The sequence below is a fragment of the Dendropsophus ebraccatus genome, chromosome 10 (assembly GCF_027789765.1).
Source record: "Dendropsophus ebraccatus isolate aDenEbr1 chromosome 10, aDenEbr1.pat, whole genome shotgun sequence".
Taxonomy (NCBI): domain Eukaryota; kingdom Metazoa; phylum Chordata; class Amphibia; order Anura; family Hylidae; genus Dendropsophus; species Dendropsophus ebraccatus.
In genome coordinates this window covers 21941944-21954568 of record NC_091463.1, presented here as the reverse complement: position 1 = coordinate 21954568, position 12625 = coordinate 21941944, and the positions used below count along the sequence as shown (strand labels likewise).

Here is a 12625-nt window from a genome sequence, read left to right as displayed (position 1 = left end):
GGGTCCCCGATCGCACAGTCTTGATCTCCCTTCCCGCTGCCTGGTCTGAGCTGCGACGCCTCAAGGCCACTCAGCCATTCAGCAGTCGTAGCGGGACCGCGCCTCGGCTGCTGAACGGCTGAGTGGCCTTGAGACGCGGCCCTGGAACCGGGGAGGTAAGTGACCGGCGGCGTCTATATCCCCCCCTCCCCAGCCATACACTGAAAAAAAACCTAGCCCGGAGTACCCCTTTAACTTTTATACTATCAAATCTATTTTGCTATATGAGGCCTTGATTTTTGTTGGATGAACTATAAATATTTTTTTTTTTAAATATTAAAAGTTACCAATGTACAGATGGGTATATTATCGAGTAATTTAAAAGGGATTATCCAGGATTAGAAAAAAACACAGCTACTTTTTTTGCAAAAACAGCGACACCCCCGTCCTCAGGTTGTGTGTGGTATTACGATTTAGTCTGAACTAATTACTATTACTGTACACCTATGTGGTGTTTTAATTGTTTTTAATCATGTCTGTTTTGGTGTTTTTCCTTGCTACTGGATCATTTTAAAATATTTTTTATATTTCATTGAGTGGTGTTCGCTTTAAATATATAGTGTCCAGCTTTTTTTCTTCTTTTTAGTTGTGTATTGCAATTTAGCTGCAACGAGCAGCAAAACCTCAAACGAGTGGTGCGGTTTCTTTTAAGAAAGCGAACGTGTTTTTCTAAGCCTGAAAACCCCCTTTAAAACAAAATAAAAAAAACTACAAAAAAATGTTGACTTACTTAACATCGTCTATTTCCCGCTCTACCTCTTGGATTTGCTTTGTAAGAATCTTTTTATCAATATCACTTTTGGCAGCATCTCTCTTCTGCTGAAGATATTCCAGCCTGTAAATAAGTCACAGTTACACACGTGTATCAAGTATTCAAAGTATTCAGGATTAGGAGATGACCTGCATCAGTGCATGTCAGGTTGCCCTATACAGAAAAGACAAATACACCCCCACCCCCGCCTTATTGGCTGTATGAGGCAAGCCTTTAAAGTCTGCCATGAGGCAAAGAGTTCCATTGTCCTGAATTTCATTTACAGGATTTACAACAACTTACTTAAATAATTTTGGTTGAATCATTCTCTGTAATCCGTCACTCAGGACTGCCTTTCTTAGTTCTTCTTTATCATTAGTCCTCCCTGCATATAGGAATACAATGGATACAACCAGATTCAGCTTCTTAAGTGAACAAAGAAAAGTAACACCATTATTTCACTTTGGTCTGTGAAAATTTTTGTGTGGTGCTCCATCAACCAGATCTCCAGCCCTAAAGGTCCAAGATTAAACAATATAGAACCTTGACAGACTCTGATGCCCCGGGGAGGCGGCTGCAACATGTTGAAAGACAAACAACTTCAATGATCAGCAGACATGAACGATGTCAGTTGATCGTTGCTTCCTATTCCACGGGACGATTATCGGCCGAATACGGCCGATAATCGTTCTGTGGAATAGGGCCTTAAGGGAAGATTATCTGGCTATATATTCCCTGTGCAGCAGCATGTATTTAAACATTATATGGCAGCTATCCAAATAAAAAAACAGCCATGTAATGCAGACAAGACAGGTTAATGGGATTTTGGTCACTAATGACTAGGAAGGTGAACTGGACATCAAGGAAACAACTCACATTTTTTACAGCATAATTCTTTAAAGTTTTTCACAATGTGAGAGGATCTCTCTATCATCTCCGGATTGGCTGGAGGCCCCTGCAAAGAAATAATCAGAAATCAACTATTAATATTCACTAGATTGCCTACATTCAGAACACTGAAAAGTAATACAATGGGGCAGATTTTAAGGTGCATTTTCCTTGACGGCACAAACATTTGCCAGAATTTGGCTTAGTTTAATATAAAACACCTTCTGTGTGATATAATAACCGTATCTATACTATATGAGCCATTTAGTCCAGCAGAGATAATTGCCTGACAATTTATTAAAAAAAAAAAAAAAAAAAAAGGCCAGGTCTAGGGCTCGGCAATTAATCACGGGAAAAAACGAAACCGAATATGGCCTTGGTTAACCAACGGGATCACCTGCAGGTTGGTTTTGCAGCTCTATTCCAGCTGGCTGTGGCTGGGTTGTAATACCACATGCAACCTAAGAGCAAGTGTGGCACTGTTGGTAGAACAGCTGTAGTTTCATAATCCTGGATAAACCCTTTGAAGGGTTAACCATTGAAAACAAGAGGGTGGGTCAAGCATTTACATGTACTGGAGATTTTGTTCAGTTTAATAGGAAAAACCTGTTCAAAAATGCTAAGAACACTTACCACTCCAGTGACTTTATCTTTAAAGTATGGTTTACTGAAATGGCCAATGGACAGATTTGCTGGATAGGGTTTTACGTTTCCAGCCCGCTCAGTTCTCCGTCCAGCAAGTTCCCACAGCAATTCTTCCTGAAAACACAAGAATCATGAAACCTGCCATCTCTTAAGACAAGAGAGAGCGAGCGAGCGACAACCTGTCAGGTCAGAGAGCGGGTAAGAACCAGGGGGGGCTGCCCGGGTGATCGCTATATTGTCAGGCCAGCCCATAGAAGATAGCAGTGATCTGCTGCCGGCACTCCTATTCCGATCACTGTTGATTTTTCAACGTGTTTCAATTGTGCATGTCGGCTGATCGTTGTCTTCTATTACACAAAGCGTTTTTACGGCCGATAATCGCTCTGTGTAATTGGGCCTTTACCTGGTTAGCCTTACATTGTAAAGGTAAAACCTCCGCCCCCACCCCCCAAACACGCACCTACCTGCTGTACTTTGTTCTGAGACAGAAGAAGTTCCAGCTCCTGAAGCTTCTCTTGTATGACTGCCTGATAGACAAGGTTCATCTGCAAGCACATCTCAGCTCTGTTCCCTCCATCCTCCAAGACAATTTCATCCTAAATTTCATGATTAGTAGATAGACAAGTTAAAATTAAAGCCTACATAGCGCAATTTTTATTTTTAAACAACGGGGATTGTGATCATGAGCAGTTTTGCAATTTTTATTTTTTAACCCCCTCGCGATTTTCTTAGTTTTTTCATTGTCGCCTTCTAAGTGCCATAACCTTTTTCGTTCTTCAGTTGACATACATATATGAGGGCTTGTTTTTTGCGGGACAAGTTGTACTTTCTATCGGCATCATCTTTAGGTGCATATAACTTTACGATTGCTTTCTTTTCCAAAAACAAATTAACAAAATAGAGCACGTCTGGTGTTCTCTTTTTTTCATTTTTAGTTTTATAGCGTTGACCATGTGGGATGAATAATGAGATAATATTATAGGCCAGTTTATTACGAATGTCGCGATACCAAATATGTGTGTGTTTTTATTTATTATATAAAAATTATTTTGAAAGCGGAAATTATGTAGTCGTATTTTTTAGATCTTTAATCTTTAGATCGCTAATATAGTTGCCACCTGACAGGACTCGGAGACAAAACCAGGTAGGCACAAATACACGGCACACCTGGGGGTCTACATTACAACCCCTGCTGCTATAGAAAATAATCTGCATCCCAGCTACTGTATCACCCCAGTGCTGATGGGGGTGACAAAAGCCCAGAAACCACTTAAATGCCGCACTCACAATTTACCCAAAGTATCTAAGGGGTTAAACTACAAAGACAGAAAGTTTCTCTGCTCTTGATGGTTAGACAGGGGCCCTGCTGTCATGCAGAATCCAAGATCCTTTGATATTCTGAACAGGGGACCAGTGCCAGGCTACTTTTGCCTCGCTTACATAAGACTTGTTGTGGCCATTAAGGTGTTAAAGTTTTCTATGTTTAAATCAACGTTGTACATACAGCCAAACTGTGCTCCAAGCTCAATCTGTGACAATATTTGGTCTTTTCTCTGTTCAAAAAACAGACCAAACACAGGACGTCCCAGTCCTCTGCACGGCCACCCAAGGAAAGACACCTGTTCATCATGCAGGTTGTATATCAACTGAGGGCAATTAACTTAGACTAATTATATTATCAGCTATACATGCCTACCAGGAGACAATGCTCTTTGTTTTATAACTTTAGTCAGTATAATGTCACTTTGCGCTTACAAAGTTTTTGGTAGTGTGTAACAGGAGAGCTGACCATACAATGCGAGCACTCCCAGGATTCTCTGCTACTGAATGTGGACACACAGAGTATATTATAAAACTACTTACAATCACAACTCCTGTTGATTTCTTTAAAGGGAACCATTCACCCCGTGGCCCCCGTTAGAAACAGACAAACAGTTACATAAAGGTCAATATACTTACCATATCACTCCCGGTCCCGTCCCGGATCTCGTTGTTGACACGGAGAAATCGCCGATTCTTCTTCTCGCGCCCATTATGGTAATGAGCGCCGCCGGCCCGAAGTCCAGCCTTCTCCCCGCCTCCGACACTTGATTGACGCCGGGTCTTCTTCCTCCTCGTCTTCTTTCTTTTCGCCGGATCCCGCGCAGGCGCCGTGACGGTCGTTTTCGGCGCATGCGCAGTTCACAATTGAAGCCGCTCCACAGCTTCAATGTTTACTGCGCGTGCGCCGATTGTCAGAGCTGAAGTGACGTGTTGGACTTCGCGCATGCGCGGTACACAGGAACGTCACGAGCACGTATCCTGTTTACCGCGCAGGCGCAGAAGAGATGACGAGACCTTCGCAACGGCGCCTGCGCGGGAATTCGTGAGGAGACTGAAGACTGAAGACGTCAATCAAGTTCCAGGAGGCGTGGATGGGCGGCGACGAGAAGAGGACCTCATGAATAAGTTGGACTCGTCCGTCGTTTCCTATGGACGTTGGACTCATCTCAGCTCATTACCATAATGGGCGGGAGAAGAAGAATCGGCGATTTCTCCGTGTCAACAACGAGATCCGGGACGGGACCGGGAGCGATATGGTAAGTATATTGACCTTTATGTAACTGTTTGTCTGTTTCTAACGGGGGCCACGGGGTGAATGGTTCCCTTTAAAACAGATTGCGACAGTGCCTCTTTAAAGGAGTGCTCAAGCCTTATAAAAGCAATGGCCTATCCTCAGGACCAATATCTCTAATCGATATTAGATTATCGGGTCCGATTTCCAAAACACCGCCCACCCTTGTTTTAACTGTTCTGTACTTGCACTGTAGTACTATCAGTAGCAGAAATGTGCACTGCTCCATTCAAGTGAACAGCATGATGCTGCAGTATCTAGCACAGGAGCTGCTAACAGTACAGTGATACAATGTCTAGAGCATGGGTCCATTTACACAGAAAGATTATCTGACACATTGTCTGCCAAAGATTTGAAGCCAAAGCCAGGAATGGATTTGAAAAGAGGAGAAATCTCAGTCTTTCCTTTATACCCTGATCTCTGTTTATAGTCTGTTTCTGGCTTTGGCTTCAAATCTGTCAGATAATCTTCCTGTGTAAATGGGACGTAAGAGGTGAAATAAACCACCTGGCCTCTTCAATCAGCTGTTGGTTTGGAGTGCCTGGATGTGGACACCACTAATGTATATTTTATAAGGCAGAATAAGATAATCCCTTTAACATATATGCTCAGTTTAATTTGCTCAACTCTTATACAGTAAACATGAAGCTGAACACACAATGCCACGTCCCCGATGCATGCTTACCGCTTCAATGTCTTCATCCAAACCATCTGCACTATCAGAGTCCTCTATAAACAGGGAAAAAGACACATTGAATAGAAGCATTCCATAAAAAACTCCATCACATTCTATAATACACATTCTGACACTATGTTCCACTGGACAACACCCTCAGAAGTGACCCCCAGGGGAGGCTTCTGTAATGGCGCCTGTACACATCAGTGTTGGCCAAATGCACCAATATTGGCGAGATGAATATTGAGGTTTCATTTGTCTCATTGGAAATAAGCTAGAAACAGATGTCTGGCAGCGGCTTATTCCATATGCCCACTGAGAACAGAAGTTGAGGCCGGCATGAATATGTATGGAGGGTTAAGAGGAAAAGCTGTCAGTCATGTGAGTGTTTGGAAGACGGCTATCTACAGTATGCAGCCACCGTCACCCCAGGCAATTTACTATTCATGCTTTGGGTCCATCCTCTGTGACGTCCTTTTAAAAAACGATAGACAAAAAGATTTAAAGGAGAAGTCCGGACGGGAAAAAAAAAAAGGATCATTACCACAGGGGGTAGGGGGAAAATTAAAAAAAAAAATAAAAAAAAATCATAGTCACCTATCCTGATGCCCACACACAGCCGCGTCCTGGACCCTGCCCGCTGTATTCGGAGCTCCCTTCCGACTATGTCACAACCAGGACATAGTCAGTCAGTGACTGGGGCGGGACACCACTGTAGTCACTGATTGGCTGAGCGGCTAAATCCCACCAGTCTGTGACGTGGATATCGGGTCATGATGTACCTGGAACCAGGGAGAAGACGACAGGCGGCGGGGTCCGGGAGTTCTGTGTCATGACACAGCATGGGCTTTGGGAGCGGGCAGCTTACTGCCGGCTACAGTGCTGCAGCTTGGGAGGTAAGTGGACATCATTGTTTTTATCCACCCCCTGCCGGGCCATAGTTAAAAAATGTCTCCCGCCCGGAGTACCCATTAAAAAAAAAAAAAAATTAAAAAGTATACCCCATAGTATGTGTTTTCTGCTGTGATGATTCTATGGATACATTGATCATATCATGCCATGAAGGATATTTCCAGAAATGCTGTAAAGGAACCGACCAAAGCAGTACGATTGCCTGACAGGAACTGTCCGGAGCAGGAGAGGTTTTCTATGGGGATTTGCTGCTGCTCTGGACAGTTCCTAACATGGACAGAGGTGGCAGCAGAGAGCACTGTGTCAGACTGGAAAGAATACACCACTTCCTGCAGGACATACAGCAGCTGATAAGTACTGGAAGACTGGAGATTTTTATATAAAAGTAAATCACAAATCTATATAACTTTCTGACACCAGTTGTTTTGAAAACTTATTTTTTTCCTTTGGAGTACCCCTTTAAAAGGTGATCTCAGTGATCAACATTTATGCCCTATCACGTGTCAGAGTCCTGCCCCAAATCCCTGCACTTCAGCACATCCACAATGAGGAGCTGTATATATAACTGTATATAGCGGTCTGTTATATGCACTACCACTCCATATAACTGTATATAGCGATCTGTTATATGCACTACCACTCCATATAACTGTATATAGCGGTCTGTTATAGCCACTACCACTCCATATAACTGTATATAGCGATCTGTTATATGCACTACCACTCCATATAACTGTATATAGCGGTCTGTTATATGCACTACCACTCCATATAACTGTATATAGCGGTCTGTTATATGCACTACCACTCCATATAACTGTATATAGCGGTCTGTTATATGCACTACCACTCCATATAACTGTATATAGCGGTCTGTTATATGCACGACCACTCCATATAACTGTATATAGCGGTCTGTTATATGCACTACCACTCCATATAACTGTATATAGCGGTCTGTTATAGCCACTACCACACCATATAACTGTATATAGCGGTCTGTTATATGCACTTCTACTCCATATAACTGTATATAGCGATCTGTTATAGCCACTACCACTCCATATAACTGTATATAGCGGTCTGTTATATGCACTACCACTCCATATAACTGTATATAGCGGTCTGTTATATGCACTACCACTCCATATAACTGTATATAGCGGTCTGTTATATGCACTACCACTCCATATAACTGTATATAGCGGTCTGTTATATGCACTACCACTCCATATAACTGTATATAGCGGTCTGTTATATGCACTACCACTCCATATAACTGTATATAGCGGTCTGTTATAGCCACTACTACTCCATATAACTGTATATAGCGGTCTGTTATATGCACTACCACTCCATATGACTGTATATAGCGGTCTGTTATATGCACTACTACTCCATATAACTGTATATAGCGGTCTGTTATATGCACTACCACTCCATATAACTGTATATAGCGGTCTGTTATATGCACTACCACTCCATATGACTGTATATAGCGGTCTGTTATATGCACTACCACTCCATATAACTGTATATAGCGGTCTGTTATAGCCACTACCACTCCATATAACTGTATATAGCGGTCTGTTATAGCCACTACTACTCCATATAACTGTATATAGCGGTCTGTTATATGCACTACCACTCCATATAACTGTATATAGCGGTCTGTTATAGCCACTACCACTCCATATAACTGTATATAGCAGTCTGTTATAGCCACTACTACTCCATATAACTGTATATAGCGGTCTGTTATAGCCACTACTACTCCATATAACTGTATATAGCGGTCTGTTATAGCCACTACTACTCCATATAACTGTATATAGCGGTCTGTTATATGCACTACCACTCCATATAACTGTATATAGCGGTCTGTTATATGCACTACTACTCCATATAACTGTATATAGCGGTCTGTTATAGCCACTACTGCTCCATGGAAGAGGTGATAACTGCAGGCTGGAGTAACCCTTTATTGTCTAAGTAACAAAAATAATAAATGATAGATGAAAAAGCTATGACATTTATATGAAGTTTAGCTGAACTCATATACAACTGTGTCTATTTTTGAAAAACAAAATCTGCCCAAAAACCTAGAGTTATAGGAAAGTATAAAGTATAGTAGGCGCCTACCATCATCGGAGTCGTCGCTGCTGCCGGACAAGATCACGTCAATCGATGAAACGTCTGGACCCAAACTTCTCTCAAGTGCTTCAATCTGTCTCTGGATCTTGTCTCTCTCTGCGTCTAGGTCCCTGATAGCCATGGTGCCTGGATGGAAATGACACAAGCATTAGACCTACACACAGAGGAAGGCTGCAGGCTTGGGGCACAGTGGTGTTCCTGACACGGACCTTCTCACTGCCTTGTCTGCAAGGGAAGCAGAGATGCATTGTGGGTAATCATATGCAAAAGCGTTTACATGACATCAGGCAGACTAGAGATCTGGCAGCGTGCAGCAGGCTGAGCCTGGACGGAGTACAACAGCAGTGGGTGTGGTCTCCTGGCCGCCTCTATTAGCATGAATTACCCACAATGCACTTGTCTTTATGTCTCAGGCTGCAGCAGAAAAGCTCCTGGGCTGTGTACAGCCTGCACCAGGAACATTACAGGACTAAAATATTAGGACCTGCATCTTGTTAGGGAACTACAAGTCCCAGCACACCATGATAGCAGGTTTTACTCTTAGTTTTGCAACTTGTTGAACAGTTCTATAGAACCGTTATGTACCATGGTGATCTGGGCATCGCAGTGCTGTGCATTATGTGGGCGCTCTGCGGTCAATCACAGGTTAAAGATGCTCCTTTGTTCGCAGCTCGTTGCTCAGGTACAATGAGCGTTGCTGCTACCCATGCAGGTGAATGCTCCTCCACCTGTGGCGTCATAGGTGCAACAGATTATATACTGGCTTTTTATTACCTATATGGGGAGCAGCAAAGTGGCTTTAGGGTCTGTTCACATGATGCATTCGCTTTTATCACGATTTTTGTGACATTATGGCCAAGTGATGTAGTTTCGCAAAAGCTACAAAATGTGATGTGATTGCATCATGTGCCTAGACCACTTTGGATATAGGCCCTAATTAGAGATGAGCGAACCGGGTTCAGGTCGATCCGAACCCAAAGGTTCGGTATTTGATTAGCGGGGGCTGCTGAACTTGGATAAAGCTCTAAGGTTGTCTGGAAAACATGGATACAGCCAATGACTATATCCATGTTTTCCACATAGCCTTAGGGCATTATCCAAGTTCAGCAGCCACCGCTAATCAAATGCCGAACGTTCGGGTTCGGATCGACTCGAGCATGCTTGAGGTTCGCTCATCTCTAGCCCCGATCCAATGGTATTTGCCATACATACATATATTAAAATTACACCTGGTTGAGAAAGTGAACAAGCTAGTGGAATGCACGCTCACCTGGTGTAGTCGCACACGAATAGGCACAACACTATTGAACGCTTAGGTATCAGTCTGATCCAGGTTATCCAGATCCTCAATCTGTGTCAAATCCTGTGGAGAATTACAGGGCCCAGGAAGCCATACAGGGAGTGTGTCAGAAATAAGATTTTCTATTATTTCCTTCTATCTATCTATCTATCTATCTATCTATCTAGTATATAGATAGATACACCCATCTGTTCCTGGAAGAAGCTGTTGATCATTCAGTGAATGGATGCCTCTTATACTACGTTTACACGGAACGATTATCAGGCAAATTTTCGCGATAACGATCGCATTGAGCGATAATTGTTCCGTGTAAACGCAGCGAACGATCAAGCGATTACCTAAAAATCGTTCATTTTGATCTTTGAACATGTTAATAAATCGTCGTTGATTGTTCGCAAAAAATTCGCAGATCGTTCCGTGTAAACAGTCGTTCACTGATTTTACCTATGTGCGAGATAGGCTTAAGCGATCGCAAAATGAATTTTCTGTACGATATATCGTTCCATCTAAACGCTGATCGTTATTTAAAAAAAATCGTTACTTTGAAATCGCTAATCGTACAATCGGGCGAATTATCGCTCCGTGTAAACGTAGCATATCCATTTACGCAGAAAGATTATCTGACAGATTATCTACCAAAGATTTAAAGCCAAAGCCAGGAATGGACTATAAACAAAGATCAGGTCATAAAGGAAAGCCTGAGATGTCTCCTCTTTTCAAATCCATTCCTGGCTTTGGCTTCAAATCTGTTAGATAATCTTTCTGTGTAAATGGACCCATACTGGTGCCAATCCTCCATGCATACTGGATCTCTCAGAATATAAAGTTTGGGGATCCCCTTGGTTCCAGGTGACACATCTATGTCCATGCATGATGCAGGTGTTCCATGCAAAGTTGAACGTCTGAATTTCTCCTGTAAAAACCATGAGGCTAATAAGTGCGTAACAAAACTGCTGCATGTGAACACAGCCTAAGGCTGCATTCACACGGAACATGGACGTGGAATGCCTGTAACGGATTCCCCCCCACACAGGCGGTATCTCTGATATGCTGCTGGGAGCGGGGGAACTGTATGCATATGTGCCGTGCTGTAATGACAGAGCCGCGCGGCGCATATCCATACAGTTCTCCTGTTCCCAGCATATCAGAGATGCTGCCCTTGTATGAATGCCGCCTTAGGCTGTCTGAAGCTTTCCCATACGGCAGACAGTTCTGCCTAATGTTTTCCTGATGGAGAAAGAGAGCCACAGGTTGGAGAACACTGACCATTTACAAACACTGCATGATAGGAGTTGTAGTTGTAGAACAGGAGAGTATATCTGAAAGGACGCTCAGAGGGTATGTGCACACTAACGAATCGCGGCGGGGGGTCCCAGGCTTCATTCTATGGTTTGCCATAGAAGAATGAGCTGGGTAATTCTTCAGGTGGCAAACCATAGAATGAAGCCTATGGGACCAGCCTAGATGCGAGCGGCCGCCAGCGGGGGCGAGCTGCGGAATCCGCCGGGATTCCATGGTGTGCACACACCCTTCCTCTCTATATTCTAGCTTCTGAATGTAAAGAATAGTGAGGATCTGATTAGTTTTACAACTTCTTACTATACAATCATTGACCTCTAGAGTAAATAACACAGGTGTCAAACTCAGGTCCTCCACCTGTTACAAGACTACAACTCCCATCATGCCTGGACAACTAAAGCTAAAGCTCCGGCTATCCAGGCATGATGGGAACTGTAGTCTTGCAACAGCTGGAGAGCCTGAATGTGACAGCCCTGGGTAATGACATGGTATGGAGGAGGCAGCTGCCAGGGCCTCCAACCTGTTGCAAACTACAACTCCCAGCATGCCATGTTGTAGTTTTGCAGCAGCAATAGCCAGAAGCAGCGATATAGTAACGCATAGAACTGTTACCCACATCAACCAATCACAGCAGAGCTTTTACTGTGGTAAAATAAAAGCTGCGCTGTGATTGGCTGCTATATTGTTATACACGGTAATGCGCACACACAGTGCAACCTATCGCCACCAAGCTCCTGAACAGCGCTCTTCTGCCCCATGAAACGTGAATGTGCCCCCCAACATCGCCATACTGACCCCCGCACCCAATAGGAAGCACGTTGTAGAGAGCAGAGTTGTCACTCCTCTGGTCAGTCACCCGCGCCAGTACACAACCCTCCCCACCTTACCGGCGGCTCAATGCGCCTGCGCCTCCCGCGAAGTTTCTTCCTGAGCATGCGCAGTGCTGTGTACGCGTAGTACGGCGCTGTAATCAAATATCCCCTGTCCTGAAATAATAGAGAGCTGCTGGTCTCCTGTCAGTCCGTAGCAGTATACAGCGCTGCTGGTCTTCAGTCCTCATATCAAGTTGTTGTCAAACTACAACTACCAAGATGCCCCGGGGTATCAATACATATGGAGCATACAGCAATACAGCATAGTAATAGGCAATACAGCAACCGTGCCCCCACATAGTAATAGTACTACTCTTACTGCCTCACACAGTAATAGGCCCCCCAAACAGCAACCGTGCCCCCACATAGTAATAGTACTACTCTTACTGCCTCACACAGTAATAGGCCCCCCAAACAGCAACCGTGCCCCCGCATAGTAATAGGCCCCCCAAACAGCAACAGTGCCCCCACATAG

The 12625-nt window shown here is 43.7% G+C and overlaps 1 protein-coding gene across 3 annotated transcripts in view; it reads right to left on the bottom strand.

Annotated features, from left to right (window-relative positions):
• SNAPC4 (small nuclear RNA activating complex polypeptide 4) overlaps positions 1-12158 on the bottom strand; it is a 37373-nt gene extending 25215 nt beyond the window's left edge. For 2 of the 3 annotated variants that reach the window (XM_069943194.1, XM_069943196.1), the window contains exons 1-9: positions 12074-12158; positions 9950-10042; positions 8668-8805; positions 5623-5666; positions 2788-2919; positions 2312-2437; positions 1667-1745; positions 1094-1175; positions 770-874 (exon numbers count right to left, since the gene is read on the bottom strand). In XM_069943194.1, coding sequence (XP_069799295.1) covers positions 770-874; positions 1094-1175; positions 1667-1745; positions 2312-2437; positions 2788-2919; positions 5623-5666; positions 8668-8800 — 701 coding nt within the window. In that variant the 5' untranslated portion in view covers positions 8801-8805; positions 9950-10042; positions 12074-12158. Of the gene's footprint in view, positions 1-769; positions 875-1093; positions 1176-1666; positions 1746-2311; positions 2438-2787; positions 2920-5622; positions 5667-8667; positions 8806-8888; positions 8938-9949; positions 10043-12073 lie in introns of those variants that run through there. The other variant, XM_069943195.1, reaches the window with a different exon arrangement.
• Positions 12159-12625: the final 467 nt, after the last annotated feature.